The sequence below is a fragment of the Phycodurus eques genome, chromosome 16 (genome assembly GCF_024500275.1).
Source record: "Phycodurus eques isolate BA_2022a chromosome 16, UOR_Pequ_1.1, whole genome shotgun sequence".
Taxonomy (NCBI): Eukaryota; Metazoa; Chordata; class Actinopteri; order Syngnathiformes; family Syngnathidae; genus Phycodurus; species Phycodurus eques.
Genome location: NC_084540.1, coordinates 3,929,891 through 3,954,971, shown reverse-complemented (window position 1 = coordinate 3,954,971; position 25,081 = coordinate 3,929,891). Strand labels below are relative to the sequence as shown.

The following is a 25,081-nucleotide window of genomic DNA, read 5'->3' as shown; positions in this document are numbered from 1 at the left end:
CGCTGCTCAATGGGGACATCTAGTGGATTGGAAAGGCATAGCTCAAATACAAAATGCCTGTAAAATGGCTGGTGAAACATGACTTTGTTTGGAATGTGGAGGGGAAAAAAATACACTCCCTATCTTTTGTATAATACTACTGAGACCCCTGGTGCCGATGTATGAGAAAAATAAAATTCACTGTTAATCTGAGGCTACAGATTACTATATTGAGGGTACAGATGAGTAAATTTAGGGTACATATTACTAAATTGAGGGAATAGATTATCAATAAAAACATTTTTTAAAAAAAGGTATTTTTCTGCTAAGCTAATGTAACAGGTCACAGCACCTGGTATTCCCACACAGTCTCCCATCCAAGTACTAACCAGCCCTGACCCTGCTTTGCTTATGAGACCAAACAAAATCATGCGTTTTCAGGGTTGTACAGCTGCAAGCCTAAAATGTTGTTTAGCCATCCTCATGCCTGAACTGGAAACTTACATTTTGTGATTCTTCGCTTTTTATCACAGCACCCTCTTTCTGGCAGAATAATGTCAAAGTAGAAAAAGATGACAACACCTGGCACTCCCAGGCGGTCATCCATCCAAATACAAATCAGGTCCCACACTGCTGAATTTATGAAATTGGCTATTTTAGGGGAATGTGGCAATAAACTGCAAGGAAACCTAACCCTAATGCCTTAAATGGAATTGCGATTTGTGATTCTTTTTGGCACAGCACCCTGTCGGTCAAGTGAATGTAAAAGGTTACAGCACCTGGTATTGCCAGGTGGTCTCAGATCCAGGTCCTAACCAGGGCCAACTCTACTTAGCCTCCAAGATCGGATGTTGTCAGGGTAGGAAGCTGAAACTAAACCTGAAACTGTCCTTTAGAGGCACCCTAACGCCTGAAATGGAAAACCCACATTTTGAGATTTTTCACTGAGCTTCCGAGATCAGATGAAATTAGGCGTATTATAGTAGTATGGCCGTAAACTGGAAAGAAACACAAAACTGTGTCCTTTATAGGATACCTCATGCCTGAAATAGAAAAAAAAAGATTTTATTTTTTTTTACCGTGTCCCGGGTTCTGCCTTGCAGAATGGTGGATCTGTATGCCTTTCGTGCTGGAAGAGTTTTGCTGTGCAACAAGGGTGTTTGGAGTACTCCCTCTGCTTATTTTTACTTTTATTTAAATATTCTGATGTGACAGAATGGAGCATGATTGCTGATAATCATGAGATGTATTTTGGAAGTACTGTTTTGAGCGACTGAGTTATTTGTAAGAAAGTAGTCAATTCCAGAGAAGGAACGTTGTACTGAAGAAAAAGTGTTCTTTGTTTGCGCTTCAGCAAGGGATGGCAACTCTTGACTTGTACCTTTTCCTATCTTTGCAAAGATTCCTTTCTGTCTTTCTTGTAATAAAAACCCACAAAGACAAGATTGCTTCCGTATGTATTTTGTCAGAAAAAGATTCGCCAAAATGTAGTCCCAGGGAGTCTCCCATCCAAGTGCTAACCAGGTCCCACCTTGGTTAGCTTCCAAGATCAGATGTTTTCAGGGTAATATGACCTTAAGATGAAAGGAAACAAGCTTCGTCCTTTATAGGCAAGCAAGGTGAACCATAGCTCCCGAGTGCGTTTTCAGGGTGGTATGGACTCAAGCAAAGGGGAAGCCAACATTTTTGTCCTTCATAGGCAAATGTAAAAATTCATTTTGTGAATGCGCACATTTTATCAGAGCGCTTTCTCTCTGTCAGGCAAATGTGAAATCTGAAAATGTTTACAGCACCGGGTATTCCCAAGAGGTGTCCCATCCAAGTACTAACCAGGCCCGACCCCGCACAGCTTCAGAGATCAGACATTTTTAGGGTAGTATGGCCGTAAGCTGAAAGGAAACCTAAAACTTTGTCCTTTATAGAAAACCTCATGTCTGAAATGTAATTTGTGACTTCACTTTTGTCACAGAACCCTCTGTCGGTCCTAACCAGAGCTGACCCTACTTAGCTTCCGAGATTGGATGTTTCAGGGTAGTATGACCGTAAGATGGAATGAAACCTGAAACTCCTTCAGAGGCAACCTCATGTCCGAAATGGAAAAAAAAAAAAAAAAAACATTTTGTGATTTTTCACTGAGTTTCCGAGATCAGGCGTTTTTAGAGTAGTATGGCCTTAAACTGAAAGGAAACACAAAACCTTGTCCTTTATAGCATAACTCATGCCTGAAATGGAAAACTATTTTATGATTCGTCACTTAGCTTCTCAGATAATAAGATGAAATGAAACAACACTTTTGTCCTTTATAGGCTATTTCAAGCCTGAAATGGAAAAAAATGCATTTTGTGAATCTTCGCTTTTTATCGTAGCGCCCTCTGTCTGTCAGGCTCATGTGAAATAGTTTAAAGCACCTGGTAGACGAATGGGGGTCTAGCATCCAAGTACTAACCATGCCCTACGCTGTTAAGTTTCTGAGGACAGAAAAAAAGAACATGTTAGCACTGGAAAATAAAGAGCAAAAAAAAAGCCAAAAGGCCAATGCTTCCAGATGATGCCAGCCATGTTTCAGAAGAGACTGAAGATGACCCCAGAAGATAACAGTCTGACAAGTGTGTTGTGAGAAGTGAAGGCCTTCCTGAAACATGTTGGGCAAGCAAGTGTTGAGATGGGTCGGATGAGTTCGAGCGAGATCACCGGGGGTGGGGGTGGGGGGGGGGGGTGGCAATTGGGAATTTCGGGACAACTCCCAAACGTCTGGTCCATTCCAGGCAAACCTGGCCAAGCATCTTTTTGTTGTTGTTGTTGTTGTTATTTTAATAGGGTAATTCCTATTTAATTTCCAATACAGACAGCCATCTTTTAACAAAACATAATTACAGACTACTATTCAACAAATACATGACAATTTATAGGGTAGCCTTATGTCAACAAAGCCATGCCCATGTGACCGGTCCACCGGCCGGCATTACCGGTATACAGTAAATTATAGCCTGCTGGCTACAGAATGTGTTTATGATTAGTGACTTCGTCGGATCCTTGCTGTTGTGCCAACAATTGTAGTTAAGCAGCAGACGAGCCCAAAGCGGATCGTCTGCGCCGTCCTACCCCCACACCAGACGTGAACCAAAATGTGCAAAGCTGGCAGATCGTTTCAGTGGAGGAAGGATCCAGCAGCACGACTCGGGGTCAGCACAGTGGGGGAAAAAGGCAAAATATCAGACCAAGCAGACCAAGCATTTGTTATGCAAATGATTTGGTATACAAAATTGTTAAATAGTTTTGTCCTTATGTATTGCAAGCATCATTGATTCTTGTTGTTCCTCACCATGAAAATGAAACAGGAATCAGCAACCGGTAGAGATGCCGTGTGTCAGGCTACCATACTGGCAAGGCAATTGTATTATGAATTCAGTATATACAGCAAAAATTATGTCGCGGACATGCTCCCCGCAATCTGAGGTGTCACAGTGACTCCCCCGCAACTTGATAAGCTGCATTCTTCCAAGCGGCAGTACTGTTCGAGACAACCACTAGAAGACGCCTACTGGACCTTAACCTAATTAGCAGCTTCCCGTCAAATCTTGATTCTTTTCCGTGTCTGGCTCTCTTGTTTTTCCGTGCGTCACCACATGCGTGAACGCCCGCCAAAACGTAGCCGGTAGCGTTTTCGATCGAGGAAGCATGCAGCTTCAATCGCTTTCCCTAGCTGCGATCGGTTGGCGGAACCTCAGCAAGTAACTACCGGCACCCCGTACTGGTCAGCCACGCACACAGCTGAGAGCAGGAGCTTGGCCCGCTCACGTTCTCAACTTTATTCCAGCAACAAAGTGTTCTATTTCCCTTTTCGTGCGCCTATCTTTCTTGCTTTCACCAGTATTAGTGTTATTTTCTTCCTGTAGTTAGCCTCTTTGTGTTTCCCTCTAGATCCCTCGTAGATTTCATTAAATAGTCTATAAAATTCCACTCTTTGTTGTGTTTTGTGTGTGTTTTGAGTTTAATAAGGAGACCTCTGTCATCTAGGACTCGTATTTCATAAAATGTAGCAACCTTTAGATGATGAGACTGACAAAAGGTTTCTCGTCATTTTTCATATGTTACACTGCTGCATTGCTGCTTCGATGAATTTAATTCTTAAAAAAATTACATTTTATCCAAAGGCCAATATACGCTACAATGATGAGACCTAAAATCACGGTGACCGCTCATTGGTTAGTGTTCGGGCCTTCATTGCAAGGCAGGAGGATCAAAGAAATTCGGTCTTTGGTTGTGCGCATCTGAGGCCTCTCCATCTAAATTCCTGGGCTGAATTTTGGGCCCAGTACACCCTTGGGCTACACTCAACGCCAGAGACCACTACGGAAATCGGGGAGTTCAAGAAGAATAAAAATCCACCTAAAAGCAAAAGAAAAAACATTTACTATCCAAGTGGAATTAAAAGGTCCACTTTTCGAGAGTCATGGCTTTGTACGCAATGAAAAACAGCCACCTGCTGGCGTGTTTTAGATCATTATCCTGCTGCAGAACATTGTTGCCATAGTTACCTTGAAAAAGTAACTTAGTTACTGTACTGATTGCTTCAGCTTAAAAGTAACTTAGTGACTGCTGATTACTTCATTTAAAAAGTAACTAAGTTAGTTAGTTACTTTCAGCAGCTGCCAAGTGGCAGGAATAATCACTTATCCACAGTACCAAAAAAGCATTAGCTTAACCGTACCCATTACTTGGTAATGTACGCCACACAAGTTACAGAGTGATATCATCAACAAGAAGCATGTGCTGGAGCCTTTCCCAGCTATCATCGGGTAGGAGGCGGGGTACGCCCTGAACTGGTTGCCAGCAAACTGCAGCATTTCCCAATCACTTTCTTCCATTTGTTGGAATAAAGGACGGTCTGGGTGAAATGCGACTGCACACTTGGACTGCTCTTTGTTTGAATCACCAGCTACAAATTATTGTTTGGTGTGAGGAAAAGTAATGTGTTACTTGGCTTGTTACTCAAAATGGCGGATTTTTTGAGTATTTCTTAAATAAATTACGTTTTATCCGCTTACGTTACTTTGTAATGCGTTACCAGCATCACTGCTGCAGAATCCAAGTGTGCTTCAGCTTGAGGTCAGAAACTGATTTGGGATTTTCTGTAAAAGAGCGGAATTCATGGTTGCATCAATCACAGCAAGTTGTCCAGGTCCTGAAGGGCAGAAGCAGCCCCAGACCATCACACTACCACCGCCATGTTTAACTGTTGGTAGGATGTTGTTTTTCTGAAATCCTGTGCAACATTTACACCAGATGTAATAAGACACACACCTTCAAAAAAAGCTCAACTTTCATCTCATCAGTCCCTGTAATATTCTCACAGTTTTAGGAATCCTTCTTTTTTTGTTGTTTTTTTATTTTGTGCAAAAGTAAGGAAGCTTTTTGACATTACTGCATCAATGCTCCAGAATAGAAAATGTTTCCGTCCGATGACGCGACGCCGAGCGTCGTATCAATGCAGAGGTCTTGTGACGCTCGCCGTCACGTCAAAACGCACTGACGCCCACTCAGCGAACACACAATGAATGGGAAAGTCGAGGGCGTCAGACACTTTGCCAAGTGCTGCATGAAAGAGCCCTCAGAAGATGTTTGGCCTCTCATTCGATCAGGCTTCATAAGTTAAATGTAACTAGCCTGAAATTTGGTGTGGAAAAACGCAAATATTTTTGCTACCAAGTCACAGGCACGCCCGAAACAACAAATGGAAGCATTCTTTTGGACTGCAAAACGACAGTCTTTAAGATGCCTTACAGAAAATCCCTGTCCATCAACAACATTCGTGAGGTGGCAATGGCCTCATGTTCCATTCAGTTGAAAAATAGTACCTGAGTTGCCTCCCAGCCAAAAGAGTTTTTGTTATTTCTGGGACGCAGAACCCTTTAGTTCACATGTACGCACACAAAGATGATTGACACCATATATCCTCCCACACACCTGGAACACCATTTTTCACCGGCAGACCCGGTTGGGTAAGATTAATTTGAAAGTTTCCCTGCCCGATCAGATTTTTTTGGGCACGTCACACCAGGAAGTGCAGACAGCTCTGATGAAGGCTGTCGCTGGCTCATTTCCCCCGCTTGTATCCGGCATCTTGTTCTTTTGGTCACGAGTGTCGCCTTTCAACTTAGCTCCTTCTTTACCACAAGGGGCCAATACAAAGTCCGCATCACTGCAGACGCTGGGCCGATCCGCTTGTCGGTCTCCCGTTCCATTCTTCTCTCACTCACACAAGACCCCAAGATATTTGAACTCCTCCACTTGGGGCAGGATCCAATCCCCGACCTGGAGAGTGCACTCCACCCTTTTCCAACTGAGGACCACGGTCTCAGATTTGGAGGTGCTGATTCTCATCCCAGCCGCTTCACACTCGGCTGCGAACCGCTCCAGTGAGAGTTGGAGATCACGGCTTAATGAAGCCAACAGAATCACATCATCTGCAAAAAGCAGAGATGCAATACTGAGGCCAACAAACCGGAGACCCCCTACGCCTCGGCTGCGCCGAGAAATTCTGTCCATAAAAGTTATGAAAAGAATCGGTGACAAAGGGCAGCCTTTACGGACTCCAACCCTCACCGGAAGTGAATCCGACTTACTGCCGGCAATGAGGACCAAACTCTGACACTCGTCGTACAGGGACCGAACACCCCATTTACGTAACCCGTAAAGTTGGCTTGATACATCATTTATTGTCCTGCTCGGTTTTGTTGGGAGTAAAATCTAAATTTCCGTGCTGCGTTCTATCAGTCATCTTCCTTCAGTCAAAGTTGACAGACAGGAAATGTGTGACTGTGTTGTTTGTGGTGTCTAGCACTGGGAAACAATGAGTCACAGTAATTAAATTCAAAGAAAAAACTTCTACATTAAACCGTCAAATTATTTCAGTGACATTTTGACACTATAATTATATTGATCAACTTCAATTAGCTGGCAACCAGTTCAGGTGTGCCCCGCCCGATGATAGCTGGGATAGGCTCCAGCATGCCCGCCACCCTAATGAGGAGAAGCGGCTCAGAAAATGGATGCATGGAGGTGTGAGTGCAGTCAAATGGGACAAAAGCAATGACAGTACTTTCTAGAACATTACATGTGTCCAGGGGCAAAGCTAGGTGGTGGCCGTGGTGGGGTGGCCAAGCCCGCCATTCACGGCCACCCTGTGGATGCCCCCAATATAGTGTTGTTCTGGGTGAAAATTTTCTATCAGAGACCCCAAACCACCCACCCAAAAAACTCTGGCTGCACCCCTGGATGTTTTGTCCACATTTGGTTTATGTCTAAATCAGTGGCTATTAAGCTCGTTGGATGTAGTGAGCCCTGCAAGTTTCATTCGTGCATTCACCGAACACACAAATAAGACAAATATATATATATTGTTTTTTTATTCAAAACATGCTATAGGTATACCTGCATATTTTATGAGTACAAAAAAATAACCATAAAGACAAGTCCAGAAATGCACAACTTCCCCTTGGTAAGTGCCACTCTCTTAGTCAGAAAAATGGTGACGTGTTAAATACTTATGTCAGCTGCTGTGTGTATCTGTGTGTATGTGTGTGTCGTACCATTTTTCTCATTAAATATATTTCCAAAGGTGCTATTGACTTGAAACTTTCACTCGATGTTGGGAACATGCCAAGTAATCCATCCATCCATTCATTTTCTGAGCCGCTTATCCTCACAAGGGTCGCGGGAGTGCTGGAGCCTAACTTTTGACATGCTTTTTTTCCAGCAATGGGGTCTTGCGTGCTCAGCGTGCATACAGGCCATTACTCACTATTTTTCTTGTGACAAGAGTACCTCCTAATCCCAGGTCTTTCTGAAGCTCTCCACAGATTATTCTTTGCACCCCTCTGTCAGAAATGTTGCGAGGAGCACCTGATCGAAGCAAATGTATGGTGGTATGATTGGCTTTCCATTTACGTATTATGGCCCAACCTTGCTCACTAGAACGATCAGAAGCTTAGATATACGCCTGTAACCAATGCCATCATTATGTTTTGCAACAATTAGTTTGCGATGGTCTTGAGACAGCTCTCTGCTCTTACCCATCATGATATGTGTCTTGACTCACACCTCGGCAATGAGACCTTTTTGTAGGACATCAATTAGGACTGAACCAACTGATATTCATTTGCACTGACAAGGGGCTGGATTGCTGCACTGCGGAACACAATTTTTGTTGAGTCATTTCACATTTTTACACACAACTTAATTTCTGATCTTTTTTTTGTACCGCTTTCTTTATATGTACGGATTACTTGGTTTGTTCCCAACATCTGGTGAAATTTTTGGGTCAACAGCACCTTTGGAAGTATATTTAGTGAGAAAAATGGTGACGTGTTAAATACTTATTTCAGCCGCTGTGTGTGTGTATAAATAAATATATATATATTTATTTATATATGTGTGTGTGTGTGTGTGTGTGTGTGTATTGCTGTTATTTGCTTAGTCTTATAATTTATTTGTGTGTGTTGGACGAAGACATTGACGCGGTAGTAACAGGTTGCGGGATTTGCACCGAAATTGGTTTCGATGCTGCTGGTTGGCAAACTGCAAGAAGATAAAATAATCATAGTCGTGGCCTGGCAAAGGAGACATTAAGGTGTGTTGTCGTTCTTTCTGAAAAGAATTGCGCAACTTTCGGGGAAACACAAATTCTTTCCGATCTACATGTGGGCGTGGCCATTGCACAAGTGTAGGATGTAAAGACGGCATATCTTTGTATGTGGGCGTGTCCTGTGTGGGTACTTTAGGAGGTTGCTGAGGTCATCGGGCATCGTCTGGCTTGGCCATGGACACTTCAAGGTTGATGTTGTTTCTACTGCTGCTGCTCAAAGGTCAGAGATTCGTCCTTCTTTTTTTTCTGGGGGGGGGGGGGGTCAAAGAAGGACATTTGAAAATGTTACTTTCCATTTTGTCCTTGTGTTCTTTTTGCTATTTGTTGCAACTGTTTTACTTATGGATAGACAAATTCAAAAATCAGCTAATGGCTGGAATTGCTATTTTGTGCCCTTTTGGGATTCGCCCGGATTTGTTGGGGTGAACCGATCCTCCATTATTCACTCACTCACCACTTTGCTGATTGCGTGCTCGGGATAAAGGCTCTTCTAATATAATAGTAGCGTCATGTTGAACAATAGAATATAATTATTTTTTTTATTGTCCACCGAATTGTTCTTCGGCTGGCCAGCGCAGGAGGCAGACAGCATTAAAATACGGATCTAAAACCTATTATAGATGCAAGTGAGTTGAGGAGCTTCATTGAGACAAAAATAGTGCTTTGTGCATCTGGAGTCATCTATATTTAATTATAAGGGTTAGGGTGTCAATTACTGGTGGATTTTCGCTATTTGTGGTAGGACTCAGTTCCAAGTGTTCGTCTATTGGCTATGTGCCTTTCGTTACATTGGCACCCTTATCTTATCTTTTATTTACGCAGATGTAAACAATAAACACTGAACACAGGATTCCAAATCAAAACATCGAAGAAAATTCAGGAAAAGCAATTGTAGGCTGATAGCTGGTTCACATCAATTGCATGGAGTCACTTGTCAACTGATATTCCAGACCAGAAACAATGAACTTACATTTGACCATTCACACAGGTGACACAAGTGGGTGGACTCCATGCAACACAGAAGTGATGCACTTGTTAGAAATAGTCGCTCATACAATCAACGTTTGACTTTTGAGGGCATGAACTGAAAACTCTAAATTGTGAGACGTTGTCCAATGGTCCAGGTCTGGAATAGAAAAAAGAAAAAGACAATTGACTCCATGCAACACAGATGTGAAGCTGCCTATATGACTAAATATTAGCTCCATGATTGACAGAAAAGCAAAATCTTCAAGGATTCTTCACTGCATGGTTGGATTTGTTTTGCACTGAATAGTTGCCTAAGAAGCATTCTTGACAAGTGTTTCACATCTGTGTTGCATGGAGTCGAAACCAGGCTATCAGAGGAAGGTAGTACAGCAGTCTTAAACTGTTTGTATTATAGTTCAAGAGTGATTTAAGGCAACGCAGATGTGAAGCAGTGGTCAGAAACGGTGCCAATACGTCTTAATATCTGCTCTGTGATTGACATTTTTGACTTTCTACAGTAAATGTTTGGGTTTGTAGACTCATTTTGCTTTTTCCTGACTTTGTTGGTCAAGTGATAACCCTTCTGACGACTTTTATGATGTGTTTTTTTTTTTTTTTTTTCAATACAATGTGTGATGTTCATTTTTTTTAAGATAGAAGCGACTTTTGAAATACATTGCATATCATTGTCAGCACACCTGTATTAATCACATGATCAAGTTTGACATGTTATCATATGTGCATCTTCAGAGTGTGGCGCGCAACTAAATGGTGAGTCGCAGCCTTCCTTCCTACATCCTTCCTTCCTCCCCACCTCGCTGCCTCCCTTGTGACACATCTCAATTCTTGTGTGTTTGTGTGCGCGCGTGTGTTCAGTATGCGGGAGGCCTCCGCTCAACCCGCGCATCGTGGGGGGTGAGGCGGCCCCCGCAGGTGCGTGGCCCTGGCAAGTGAGCCTGCAGATATTCGGGTTCCACTTCTGTGGGGGGTCGCTAATCAACAGCGAGTGGGTGCTGTCAGCCGCACACTGCATCTTCAGGTCAGAAACAAACACGCGCACACACACACTAGTCCATTTCCCCCAATGAAAGCGCAGATTCCCAACCATGTGATGAGATCATCCAAATTAAAACTGCATCTGGGAGTGCAGTAAGTCATTCAAGGAACTACAAATATTTAATGAAAATGCTCCCTTGTCCAAAAATGGCGTCATGTGGTAGCACCTAATAACCATTTAGAGACTTCGGTGAAGCTAACATGCACCTTTCGGAACGTAAGCATGGGGAGATCATGCAACATGCAAACTCCACACAGGAAGGCCAGAGCCAAGATTCAAACCCACGACCTCTAAACTGTGAGGCAGTCTTGCTCACCACTCAATTGCTGTGCCGCCCCAGTAAATAAAGGAATTTTTAAAATGTACTTTTCATGGGTTGGAATACTCCAAAAGTGGCCTGGAGTGGCCAAAAAGTATATTTCAATACAATAACAAAACAATAATAATCCAAATCAATCACAAAACGAAACAACTAATAACAACAAAGCAATACAAACCTAAAAAAAAATAAAAAGTCATTTTGTGTGTGTGTGTGCAGTACTAGTCCTCTGACGGCGCTTGTGGGTCGTCAGAGCCAACAGGGTTCCAATCCTAACGAGGTGAGCCGCAGCGTCGTGGAGCAAATCCGCCATCCCGACTACGACGCGCTGACCAATGACAACGACGTGGCGATGTTGAGGCTTTCCTCGCCCGTGGCCTTCAGTGACTTCATCCGCCCTGTCTGCCTGGCGGCGGCCCAAAGCTCCTTCTTCGCCGGAACTGACAGCTGGGTCACCGGTTGGGGGTCCATCGGCTCGGGAGGTCGGTTGACACTCCCAATCGCCCTTTATGTTTTTCTAAAAGCGAGTACCTTTAGTTCAATGAAAACTGTCTTTGACGTTTACGAAAACAAGTACGTTATGCCTGGCATCGATTATTTTTGCGATTCGTCGACCTCTTCAGATCATATGTAAATTGGTGCTTATCGCACCGGCAAGCAGCTGCTCTTGTATAACCATCGTTAGCTTCCAACGTCAAGTGTTTAAGGTACGTGCTTCAAGATAAAAGTACATTTGACTTTTTTAAAAAAACTTTCATAGGAAAGAATATTTTTGGGCTCTTTTATAATTGTTGTGTATTAGCAAATGCTTTGAAGTTGACAAAAAAAGGGGCTCGTGGAAATGGACCCACATTTGGCGAGTGTTGATGTCATGCCCTGCTACACCAGCATATATTCTATCTGCGACTTGAGAGCCACTAACCGTGCGGCGCTTATTATGGGGACAGTCTCTACCTCTTCTTCTTGCTCTTAATTGCACTGCATGTCTTCCAATAGAGCTCAGTGCTGCCAGGTATAGTGCGGCACAATGTGGTACTACACAGAAGGCACAAAACTCTAAATGCCGTTTTTCCTATAAACTGTAAAAAACAATTAAAGACAATCACTTAATTCCAAGCTATAGCAGAGGAACACCTGGTTTGTCAGTGACACACATTTGGTGTTGTTGTGGTTTGCAGTTCCTCTACCATCCCCCCAAGACCTGATGGAAGTGGAGGTTCCCGTAGTAGGAAACCGCCAGTGCCAATGTGACTACGGCATAGGAAGAATCACCGACAACATGATTTGCGCTGGTCTGAGAGAGGGAGGAAAGGACTCCTGTCAGGTGACTTCATGTTTTTCATGAAAAACAAAACAAGTATATTTGTTATGCGCTGGAAAAGCAAGTACAGTGCACCGAAGTGGAATTGTGTTTGAAGAAGTGATTTAAAGACTGATAATGCAGAGGCCTGTCTAATGAAATTGATCGTTGCCAATAAATCGTAGATCAAGTAAAGTTTGGTGATGATAGACCAGCAGAGAGTTGACCGTTTAAGTTAAAAGCAACATTAACAGCACAAAAACACACAACACTGGCAGAGAGAAACGGCGTGCCACATACACCAACGTGATCTTGACCCCATCCTAACAAGGAGAATGCGGTGTTCCACAGGGTGATTCGGGTGGTCCCATGGTGAGCAAACAAGGGTCCGTGTGGGTCCAGAGCGGGGTGGTGAGCTTTGGTGTAGGTTGCGCCCTGCCGGCGTTTCCGGGCGTCTACGCGCGGGTGTCCCAGTACCAGGATTGGATCAGCATCCTCACAGGCAACGACAACCTGCCAGGCTTTGTCTCCTTCACGTCTCCGGGCACGGACCCAGACGTGGAGGTTAGCTGCAGTGGCCTGCCACCCCCCACCACTCCCCAAACCACCACTACCACTATCCCACCCACCACCACACCCCTAATCCCCACCAGCCTGCTCCTTGATGGTGAGTTTCAGCCTCCCTTTCTTCTGCCTTTTTCCTTTTTTTAAACCTCATTTTCAAATGAGTTGGCCCATCTGTCTGTTTTAAAAATCTAATTTGGGTCTTGAGCACAAAACGTTTGCCCACCCTCGTGTGTGTGTGTGTGTGTGTGTGTGTGTGTGTTTGCACACGGTTGCCTTTTCAGTGTGCGGGCAGGCCCCTTTCAACACCCGCATCGTGGGGGGTCAGGAGGCCCCTTCAGGTGCGTGGCCCTGGCAGGTGAGCCTGCACAGGTCGAGGAGACACATCTGCGGGGGGTCGCTCATCAACAACGAGTGGGTGCTGTCGGCGGCACACTGCTTTCGTAAGAGGTGAGACGCACACACAGACACATACACACACACACGTCACCTCAAAAGTCTGGAAAACCCTTCTACCTATGTATAATGCATTTTTACAATGCATGATTTTGCTTCTACCCATATGACCAAAACATCCATCCATTTTCTGTACCACTTTATCCTCACTAGGGTCGCGGGCGCGCTGGAGCCTATCCCAGCTCTCTTCGGGCGAGAGGCGGGGTACACTCTGAACTGGTCGCCAGCCAATCGCAGGGCACATATAAACAAACAACCATTCGCACTCACATTCACACCTACGGGCAATTTAGAGTCTTAAATCAACGTACCATGCATGTTTTTGGGATGTGGGAGGAAACCGGAGTGCCCGGAGAAAACCCACCCAGGCACGGGGAGAACATGCAAACTCCAACCAGACAGGGCTGGGATTTGAACCCCGGTCCTCAGAACTGTGAGGCAGATGTGCTAACCAGTCGCTCACCGTGCCACCTGATCAAAACAAAATTATCTGTATTTTGTTAGTTTTTTTTTCAAAGAATTATTCTGAAGCTAAGCACTTTATTTGAACATGTAACGTCTTTTCTCGTGTATAATGCGCACCCATGTATAATACGCACCCCCCAAAGTTGACCTCAAAAGTCTGGAAAACCCTTCTACCTATGTATAATGCATTTTTACAATGCATGATTTTGCTTCTACCCATATGACCAAAACATGAAGAGCTGTCTGTATTTTGTTAGGGTTTTTTTCCAAATAATTATTCAGAAGTTAAGCACTTTATTTGAACATGAAATTCTTTTTTTAATTTACTTGCTCTTATTTTGAAATTCACAGCCCTACTTTTATTTTGTAAATGACATAACATACAGTTGTGCTCATATGTTTGATTACCCAGGCAGAATTTGTAAGATGGGTACAATTCTTTCAAGAAAACATGAAGGACCAGGCGAAACACATTTAATTTTATTTTAATGGGATTCAAATTAAACGTTCAAGCGTTACAGAAAGGCATTTTTATTAAACGAAACATAACCATAAAGAAATTAATGATGCTTTTTGTTCAGTCATATTAAAAAAAAAAAAAACAATATTTCAGAAATTCTCCCAAGGTATGTAAACTTATGAGCACAACTGTACATATATGCAGTCATACGTATCCCTGTCATATTGGAATTAAAGTGTAGGCTACACTTTTTTCATAACCACTCGGTGGTGGTGGCCTATTGGAATGAAAGTGTACACCTTTCTCATAACCTCTATGTGGCGGTAGCATATTGGAATGAAAGTGTACAAGTTTATCATAACCTCTAGATGGAGGCATACATTTATAAAATGTGAATGTTTTTGTTTCCATTTTCCCCTATACATATGTATAATGCACACTATTGACTTTTGACAATTTCTTTGGGGAAAAAATTTGGATTATACACAAGAAATTACAGTACATTCTGAAAAAAATAACTGTACAATTTTAGTCACGTGATGATACAGTATGACACATTCATCAGAGCTTTTAATTGGCCCAACGCCAAGGTAGGGTGGAGTCATTGGTTTCTCTTGAGAAGTTTACACAAACACACTACACAAACAACCCTGCCCAAAACACAGCAGTGTACCAGCATCATACTCACTCACGGTGCAAGGATGACCACTCTAGAGGCTGTGAGCAGGAGAGCGCTGACGCTATCTCAAGAATCTGATCAGCTGCAATATAACAACAACAATAAATCATTATAAATGCAATACACACCACAATAAAAAGAAAACAATACATAAAAACAAAGCAATAATAGCAACAAATACAACAACACAATACAAGTAAAGAATAATAACATGCAAACTATTTCAAAAGTGTTAATACAATGCTAACATGCTTACAGTTTGTATGCTAAAATATATCAAAATAGCAACCTGAGAAAGCACTTAAGCACAGTGATAAGATTTCTCCCTGTGGTTGTGGACTACGTCCAATAAGAATTGATATAATGCTAACGGTAGCTGTGCTAACGTGGAGCAAGACAGTACCCCGAGTACAGAAAGCACTTTGGCACAGCCATAAGGTATTTTACTTGATGCCTACGACAGGGTGAATAATACTGAGGAACAGCCAAGTGTCAGTTCCTAGGGGAGGGTTTCCATCATGTGACTGGTGGATGATGTTGATTGGCCGCAACTGACGCGGGATTTTCCATGGAATTCGCTGAGAGCGTTCACCTCGAACTAAGTCGTCTCACAACCATTGTATTTGACGTAATGACATATGAATTCTACATAACACGTACGGCAATTTGTTCATTTTCTAAACTGCTTCAAAAGTGACTGAATTAGGGCAGGCAGAAGGAGGTGTAAAATATGATGAGCAAAAAAGGAACATTGCGGTCAGTGTAGGAGTTGATCAACTTTCCCTCACTGTAAGTGAAAGAAAACAAAAATTGAACAAAAAGGTGAGGCTTTTTGTGGCCAAAATCGCCAGGCAGCAGAAGGGAATGGTTAATCGGAGAAGTTTTGAGAGGGTTTTTCAGCTGGCCGTCCTCCACTCTCCTCTCTTCAAGCAGGCCTCCAATAACGTCACTGTGTGTGTGTGTGTGTGTGTGTGTGCGCAGAGTTAGACGTGAGAAGGCGTATTTGGGTCGTCACAGCCAGCAGGGTCCCAATCCTAACGAGGTACGCCGGAAGATCATCGAGATCATCCGCCACCCTGACTACAACTCGCGCACCAATGACAACGACTTGGCCCTGTTGAGGCTTTCCTCGCCCGTGGCTTTCAACAACTACATCCGGCCCGTCTGCCTGGCGGCTGACCAAAGCTCCTTCTTCCCCGGAACCGAGAGCTGGGTCACCGGCTGGGGAGACATCAGCACGGGAGGTCAGTTGGTACTCCCTGTTATCTTGGATATTTACAAAAAAAAAAAAAAAAAAAGGACATTGAAGGGGAACTAAACGACAAAGAACACATTGTATGTCCCAGCACTAGTCAAAATACAATGCGTACGCTGATTAATATGGTGTGGAATAACAATTTAAAAGAATAACCCTCTGACGGGACAAACCCAAAGGAAAATGAGACACTTTAGTTTTGTCTTGAATCCAAACAAATGTACATCAGGATTTTGGAAAATGCTAAATGGTTTTTCGCTTCATTTCTTTTTGGTGTTTACACAATGTCTTCTTTTCATGGGGCACGTCATGACCATAGCTTGTTAGTGCTCATTGAGTTGCCGTTGGTGTGTGTGTGTGTGTGTGTGTGCAGTTCCTCCACCACCGCCCCAGAATCTGATGGAGGTGAAGGTTCCCGTGGTGGGGAACTGTCAGTGCAGCCTCGACTACAGCTCGGTGGGAATTATCACAAACAACATGATTTGTGCCGGCCTGAGAGAGGGAGGAAAGGACGCCTGTCAGGTGACATGATGGTTTTCATGCTTTTGATGACAACCAAAAGCAACACGAGCTCATTTGTACATAACCATGCATACATAAGGGAAACATACAAACTATGTAAGTGTAACTATGAAGTCTTGAACACAGAAAACGTCAACTTTTTAACGGTTTCATCGTATTATTTTTGACGTTTTTATGGAACATTCACTAATCTGAGTTGTCATTTGAAGCGATAGTCTAAATTGTGAACATTTGTCATTGGGTCGACATGGTATCGTGTTTTCCACATGCTGCAAACATAAAATGAAACAATTGTTGCAACTTTTAGGTCCGATTCGCTTTTCCCATTAAGATTTGTCACTTGATTTGTGCCTGTCAATGATGTCACAAAAGCAAAAGTGGTTCCGCTAACCAGGTCTTGGTGTTCCACAGGGTGATTCCGGTAGTCCCATGGTGAGCAAAAAAGGGTCCGTGTGGGTCCAGAGCGGGGTGGTGAGCTTCGGAGAAGATTGCGCCTTGCCGGAGTTTCCAGGTGTCTACACGCGGGTTTCCCGGTACCAGGACTGGATCAGCAGCCATATGGGCGACGACAACCTGCCAGGCTTCGTCACCTTTACGTCCACAGGCACCGATCCGGACCTTGAGGTTCCACTGCCATAAAGGACCATGGTTAGCATGAAATCCCAGCTGAAGAGCTCGATTTTATTTTCTTATTTAAAGAGTGAGAGCAATTGCACAACTTCTTTATTGAATACATTTGTGGATAACACCAGTTAAAGCTGAAATACGCTTGTTTTTATTTACAACCACAACTGATACAGCCATACACTACACAACACAACTATATGCCTGTCATTATTATTTGATCATTGATTGTGTTTTAGGTTTTCATATCCCCAATTTTGTTGTATCTGCACCATTCAATGGCAATAGTCTTTCTGTTCTATTTGTGTTCAATGTTTATGTACAGCATTATGTTAAAGCTGGTGCTGTTTTTCAAAGTGCTCTATGAATACAGGATTGAGTCTTAAAGATGAAGCCATGCAAGTCTAAGTACGCATGGACCTGTTCAGGGAAACTGCCAATGGCTCATTGGATCAGTTGTGGATGCTTTAATTGCTAAAGGGGTGAAATAAAATCCAGGAAATCACATGGTATGATTTTTAAATAATGTATTTGTATATTCTTGCAAAAAATAAATATTTGGACACCTGCCAACCAGCAATAATTATGGCTCTCTCATCTTAAAGAAGCTCTTCTATTTTCCACACATTACCTGTTGTAATAGCCCCCGTTTTAAAATCCATATCTGTATATAAGACACGTGTCCACGCCGTCAAACAGTCAGACTCCAACCTCTCCACCCTGGCCAAGACACGAGAACTGTTTAAGGACACAAGGGACAAAATTGTAGACCTGCACAAGGCTTGGATGAACTACATTACAAGAAGCAAGATGGTGAGAAGAACAACTGTTGGTATAATTATTAACAGATGGAGGAAATACATGATAACTGACAATCTCCCTCGACCTGCGGTCCATGCCAGATCCCACCCACCCACATTGTATTGTGAGATTTTGGGCAAAAAAACCTCCTTCCCCCTGTAAGAGTATTGAAGATGGAACATGGCTGGTTCTTCCTGCATGACAATAACCCCAAACACACAACCTAGGCAACTAAGGAGCGGCCTCATAAGAAGCATTTCAAGGTCCTGAAGTGGTCGAGCCAGTCTCCAGACTTCAACCCCATAGAAAATCTGTGGTGGGAGTTGAAAGCTGGAGTTGGCCAGCAAAAGACCCAAAACAGATCGAGAGAAGCTCTTCTCTACAGTGGGCCAAAATACCTGCGACAGTGTTTGCAAACCTGGTCAAGAACTACAGGGTGATTGAAAAGTAACTCCCTATTTTAAAATACTTATAATTTATTCATGTAATATTTTTATCAATTTTTGTTTTGGGTGTATGTTCCATGATTAAAGGAGCAAGTCTATATTCGACCAAACCAATGACTTTGGAAGAACAGGAAGGGCGAATACGAGAAGTTATGTCTTCCATCCCATGAGTTCCTTGTGAAATCAGTTAATGCGGTTGCCAGGTGGCTTGAGAAACTTGTGGCTAATGCTGGCGCCCATATCGAATTTCAACTAAAACTCCATGCAATACAATTTCTTCTCATGTTAATTTCTTGTAAGAATTATAGCACAGAAATAAATTACGAGTACTTACAAATAGGGAGTTGCCTTTCTATCAACCGGTACAACAAACATTTGACCTCAGTAATTGCAAACAAAGGTTTCATTAGAAAGTATTGAGGTCAACTTTTTAATTGTCTGAATATTTATTTTATGCAAGGACATACAAATAAATTGGTGAAAAATCATACAATAGTTATGAACTTTTGTGGCTTACCCATCCTATGGAGGGTATCAATGATGGTCTTCTGGTCAGTTGTCAAGTCTGCAGTCTTCCCCATATTGAGCCCAATTGAGACAATTGAACCAAACTGAAGGAATTGAACGACACATGGGGAAGCCTGTGCGGGTGCTTTGAGTTTAGTAGATGATTAATGTGTGAGACTCAGTTTAAAACATTTACGACCTGCAAAATGTGGCCTGATTTCTTCACAGTATTCAAATTTTCTGAATTCCTGATTTTGTGGGTTTCATGAGCTGGAAACCCAAACTATGTAAACATAAATATCTATTAAAACAAATTGAACTTTTTGAATGGAATTATGGAAATAAACGCACTGTTGTAACACGCGCAGAATGTCGTTTGGCATTGTCTTGCTGAAATAAGCAGGGGCGTCCATGAAGAAGACGTTGCTTGGATGGCAGCATATGTTTCTCCAAAACCTGTATGTACCTTTCAGCATTAATGGTGCCTTCACAGATGTGTAAGTTGCCATGTGTTAGTGCCATTGGCACTAACACAGCCCCATACCATCACAGATGCTGGCTTTGGAACTTTGCGTCCATAACAGTCCGAACAGTCTGATTTGCAAATCAATGTATTCTGTTTTTATTTATGTTTAACACAACGTCCCAACTTCATTGGAATTGGGGTTGTATATAGACACACACACACACACACACACACACACACACACACACACTCACTAGTTGAGTGTGCTTGCTGACAATCACATTTAAATTATTTACAACACTTTGTTCCAGCTGTGGTTGTTTTTACAGTAATTGATAAATAAAGTTGATTTGGGCTGAGATAATTTTCAGTCAAACTTGATGGACAAGCAAAGTGAGGCTGTGTTTGTGGTGTGCAGCAGGGGGAGACAACAACACTGACGACCAAACAAATTATCAACATCTTGTACATTAACTCAAAGGATTTAAATCACATTTCTATCCTTATCGTATGAAATCTGCTTGAAATAATCAAATTAATAAGGTTTAACTGCAGTCAAATTGGACTAAAGCAGTGAGAGTATTTTTTTGTTACAGTGGGGCAAAGAAGTATTTAGTCAGCCACCAATTGTGCAAGTTCTCCCACTTAAAAAGATGAGAGGCATGTCATTTTCATCATAGGTATACCTCACCTATGAGAGACAAAATGAGAAGAAAAAAGATACAGAAAATCCCATTATCAGATTTTTAAAGAATTTTATTCAAATTATTATCACCTATAAACAAGCAAGATTTATGGCTCTCACAGGCCTGTAACTTCATCTTTAAGAAGCTCCTCTGTCCTCCACTCGTTACTCGTATTAATGGCACCTGTTTGAACTTGTTATCAGTATAAAAGACACCTGTCTACAACCTCAAACAATCACACTCCAAACTCCACTATGGCCAAGACCAAAGAACTGTCAAAGGACACCAGAAACTAAATTGTAGACCTGCACCAGGCTGGGAAAACTGAAGCTGCAATAGGTAAGCAGCTTGGTGTGAAGAAATCCACTGTGGGAGCAATTATTAGAAAATGGAAGACATACAAGACCACCTGGGGCTCCTCTCAAGATCTCACCCCGTGTGGTCAAAATTATTACAAGAACGGCTCCACGACTGACGATATACAGTAGATACCATAAAAACAAATTATTTAAACTGTAACGCATCATGGCACCATTAAGATGACTGCAGTTTTTTATGAGGGGCGCTTCCAGACCAACTACAAGCCGCTTGTCGCAGGTGAAAAGAAAAAGAATGAACTTTTTCCCCGCCAATTAATGTGAAATATTATGTTGACGTTCAGCCATCGGCGTAATGTGTTAGGGACACATTACGGTCGTTGGGCAGTCTGTGAATGAGCCAGGTGTCTCGCTGGCTAGGTCGTCACCGATTTGCGGAGCAAGAGAGCAGTTAACGGGATCAAAATGTGCAATATGATGTTTCACGTTCCCGGAGCACGTGACAGCCTCAGTCTTACGACAGCCTCAGAATTGCAGATACCGAAATGTGCTTAAGTCTTTGGGAGAATAGGCGCTCGGCCAGATATCAGAGGGAACGTGCCCATTTCAGCGTTACGCCACCCAGAGAATGGCCGCAGTCAGAAAAGCGTAGAGCCTTTTCTGAATTAAGCGTACGGGAGCATATGCCCCTGAATTAGCATTATTGATTAATAATGCTAATTCAAACAAATGTCAGCAATAGACAAACACATCAGCAATAGACAAACATCAACTGCAGAATGTGAAAGTCTTTACATTTATTATGTGCCCAGAATAAAATATGAAATACAACCTTTTAAAATACAACTTTTCGGTCAACAAACATTGAACAGAAATACTTTAACAAAAGCCCAACGGTATAACTTTTGCACTAGGACTTATCTTCATCTTGGTTTTCTTGGCCTCTTTGCGGATCATTGAGACGCAGGATTGTGATTTGATCAGTTTCTGGAAGAGAACTGAAAGTGGAGGAGAAAGATGTACAATGTTTTTATGAGAATGAACAATTTGTGAGAAAAAAATCATCATGAGAATAATATAGTGGTGCACTGTGACACGAGTGACCCGACTGAGTTTTTTGAGAAACGAGCCATTGTTCGCCCAATTTTTTTCGTTGTTGTTGGTTTTCTTTGCTTTGAGTACAAGCAAAAATTCGCAGGAAAGTGCTGTTTGGTGGCAGGGAACGTGACTCATTTCACCACAAACAGCAGTTTGGCAGATAGTTTAACAATTTTTTCAAAAAGGAGAAATGCCACTCCCGGCTGAAGTTTACTGTTAAACATAAAAAGAGAGAAAATTAAACATGTATTTGAAACAACCACATAGTTCTACCTTACGAAAGTCCACTTACTTAATGCTATCAAATAATACAAAAAACCATAGATGGGCTAACTAATGCCACCTGTGTGGCAACGTTAAGATAGGTAGATAGGCTTGATTAGTATCAGCCAATAATTAGCACTTTATACTGATCGGCTTTAATGTCATAATTCGCCGATCCGATCGATGACATTGATCGACTCCACAAAAGACATTGACTCCGCGTCGCCATCGTGTACAGTATATTTTAATCCAAAAGCTAGTTTATTTTTAGCCTTGTCGCGTGTCTGTAAATATCTGACAACCAATAAAGTTATTATTATTATTATTTTTTTTTTTTAAATGTCAACGATCTGGGACAGACAACACATCTGAGAGAGACAACACGTAATGCGTGGATAAGACTACAAGAAAAATTTTGACTTTCACGATTGCACTATGTCAAACTACTGCAAGAAAATCTTATATTCCGGTACCACCACATCGCATCTTTTATAATCATTGGGCTTTATCTTGTCAACACAAACGCGACCGGATGCACTCCTTACCATGGCGGCGACAACAACAATGGATCGGGCCTTGTGTATTATAAAAACAAAATGGGGAAAAACGTGTGCCCGTGTTCGACTTTGATTCAAGGATTGCTTGAGGTATATTCACGTACTATTAATACAATACGGCTCGCAAGCAGGCAACAAAACGTTATGTAGCCTAGCAAGCTAGTGCTAGCACTAACGGTTGTACGTAAACATTCCACCGTTCTGTCGAATCATGCCCGAATATTTTGGTGTGTGTGAAGTAATTTAATTACAATAAGTTAGCACCCATTGTTTTGGGTCATGTTGTAATGTTGGTTTGACCTGACTGATTAGAATACATGACCTGAATGGAAAATACATTTGAAGATAATCAGTATGCAGTACACAAGCATATACAGCAAATGAACAAGTCATTTAAATAGACACATTGCGCCATCTTGTGATCGGATCGGTGATTGGGAAATCGTTTTTTAAACTCTGTGATCGGCCCCAAAAATCCTGATCGTGTAAAGCCGGGTTACAAGCAACGGCTGTTTGAACACAAACGGGTGAGCAACATATGTAGACAGACAATATAACACTCACAGGCATAATCTGTATCCTCTGGGGAAAATGACAATTACTGCATCTTACTGAGCTTAGTTGTGACCGTCTCTGTGTGTATCCAAATGTTTGTATTATAATGTATTATAAGGTGTCCAAAACACGCACACCAGAAGGAGCAGCATAAAGTCCATTGATTTTCAACAAAAAAAAAAAAAAAAAAGAGAGGCAAATTTGTTTGTTTACATTTTACTGGAATATGTCATGACCATATTTATAATGTAAAATATTACAGTGTCATTTTACTTAATAAAAATAAAACATTACATTGGGTTTTTGGTGAGGCTAGAACAAACAGATTAGTGACATTTCCATTTGTTTCTTTGGGAACAGATTATCTGAGATACGAGTGTTTTGAGTTACGGGCGTAGTCACGGAACAAATTAAACTCTTACCTCAAGGCACCAGTATTTTTAAAATCAACGACTGGTTAACACATCTGCCTCACAGTTCTGAGGACCGGGTTCGAATCCGGCCTCGCCTGTGTGGCGTTTGCATGTTCCCCCTGTGCCTGGGTGGGTTTTTTTAGTCACTCCAGTTTCTTTCCACATCCCAAAAACATGCGTGTTAGGTTGAGTGAAGACTCTAAATTGCCCGTAGGTGTGAGTGCGAATAGTTGTTTGTTTCTATGTGCCCTACGATTGGCTCGCGAACCGGTTCAGGGTGTGCCCCGCCTCCCGCCCGAAGATAGCTGGGATAGGCTCCAGCAGCCGATGACCCTAGTGAGGATAAGCGGTTAAGAAAATGGATGGATGGATGGTTTTGTTTCTTTTTTTTACAAAAAACAACTACAAATATGAGAATAAAGTTGTATTACCACAAAAAACAAAATTTACGATTAACGAATTTTTCAGGAAAAAAGATCGCATTTTATTTTCATGACTTTATGCTAGCGTGATAAGGCTAGTATGCTAGCTAGTACTATTGATTGAGCCTCATGTGAAGGTAGTTTGTTGTGTTAAATACTGTAATTCAACTTCTGAATACAGTCGTTTATGTAACATTGGTTCACGATTGTTTACATGCTAGATGCATGGTTGGGAGCTTTATGATCGTTTTATGAGCTTTATTTAGCCACGTGAAAACTAGATACCATTGATTAAATACCTCATGCTCAGTGGTGTGAGGAAGATAAACTGCCGGTCGCGCTGTCCCTCAGCCACTTGCAGTATCATATCGAGGGAGATCCTCCGATTCACCATGTCCTAATTTCAACATCACGCCACATGTCAAGACACTAATTTTTGGGCATAGAAACAAACCTCTGCTTACCATGTAAACATCGAACTCATCCAGGGCACGGAAGGGCGCCTCAGTGGTGGCCCACAGTGAGAGAACAAAGCACACGGTGGAGAAGGACCGCTCACCGCCCGACAGCGAGCGCATGTTGATACTGTCACTCTCGCTTCCTCTTCCCGGCTGCACCTGTTGGGCGAGAGAGCATGTTAAGGCCTCAGTCGTCACGCCAGCTGCCAAAAACAACGCAATGGGGGATGCTCTCACGGAGATGGTGAGGGTCTCGTTCTTGTGATCGAAGATCATGTTTCCCTTGTAGCCCCTCTGCGCCAGCATGCTGTTGAAGAAATATTTACAACGCGCTGACAGGAACCTGAAGACAAGGAGGTGCAGAGAGTTTGAAAGTCGCAATACTCGCGAAAGACACTCAACTGCTTTGCCTCGCTTACCTCCTGAGGTCAGCAAAAACTTTAAGTCTTTGATTCATAACCCTGTCAAGGCTTTTGATGAACATGTTGAGGTTCTTCATCTGCTGCGCTGTGTTTTTGTACTTCGCCAAGGCATCACGGTATTCTCTGCAATGGTCATGTTTAAAAAATAAATAAAACACAGTGGTCGAGATAATAATCAGTAAGACTTTCAGTATTTTGTCAGCAGTAAATTCCACATATAGCGATAGGAAGCGAAAGCTCCAAAGTGTTGGTTTCTAATTGCTATGATCAAAATAGTCTTTTCAAGTCAATGGGTTCAAGTCCAAGTGAAGTCACAAGTCATTGCTGTTGAAGTCCAACTCGAGTTGCAAGTCTTTCAGCATACTGGCAAGTC

The 25,081-nt window shown here is 42.4% G+C and overlaps 2 protein-coding genes and 1 long non-coding RNA gene across 5 annotated transcripts in view; 1 reads left to right on the top strand and 2 right to left on the bottom strand.

The window, feature by feature from the left end:
- Positions 1-8,780: 8,780 nt before the first annotated feature.
- LOC133414750 (transmembrane protease serine 9-like) lies at positions 8,781-18,414 on the top strand. Its single transcript, XM_061700347.1, has 10 exons — positions 8,781-8,846; positions 10,346-10,366; positions 10,472-10,634; positions 11,191-11,453; positions 12,150-12,295; positions 12,623-12,938; positions 13,120-13,285; positions 15,877-16,139; positions 16,524-16,672; positions 17,084-18,414. The coding sequence occupies exons 1-10, from the start codon at positions 8,801-8,803 to the stop codon at positions 17,309-17,311; spliced, it is 1,761 nt and encodes a 586-aa protein (XP_061556331.1). The 5' UTR covers positions 8,781-8,800; the 3' UTR covers positions 17,312-18,414.
- On the bottom strand, positions 14,785-19,509 carry LOC133414751 (uncharacterized). The gene is made up of 3 exons (XR_009770073.1): positions 17,928-19,509; positions 17,064-17,302; positions 14,785-14,977 (listed from the first exon to the last, which is right to left on the bottom strand). It is a non-coding gene; the product is annotated as an uncharacterized LOC133414751 (long non-coding RNA).
- Positions 19,510-19,742: 233 nt separating this feature from the next.
- si:dkey-119f1.1 (Structural maintenance of chromosomes protein 6-like) overlaps positions 19,743-25,081 on the bottom strand; it is a 43,714-nt gene continuing 38,375 nt past the window's right edge. For 2 of the 3 annotated variants that reach the window (XM_061700982.1, XM_061700984.1), the window contains 5 exons: positions 24,706-24,831; positions 24,524-24,629; positions 24,293-24,445; positions 24,128-24,225; positions 19,744-21,517 (listed from right to left, as the gene is read on the bottom strand). In XM_061700982.1, coding sequence (XP_061556966.1) covers positions 21,430-21,517; positions 24,128-24,225; positions 24,293-24,445; positions 24,524-24,629; positions 24,706-24,831 — 571 coding nt within the window. In that variant the 3' untranslated portion in view covers positions 19,744-21,429. Of the gene's footprint in view, positions 21,518-24,127; positions 24,226-24,292; positions 24,446-24,523; positions 24,630-24,705; positions 24,832-25,081 lie in introns of all 3 variants that reach the window. The other variant, XM_061700983.1, reaches the window with a different exon arrangement.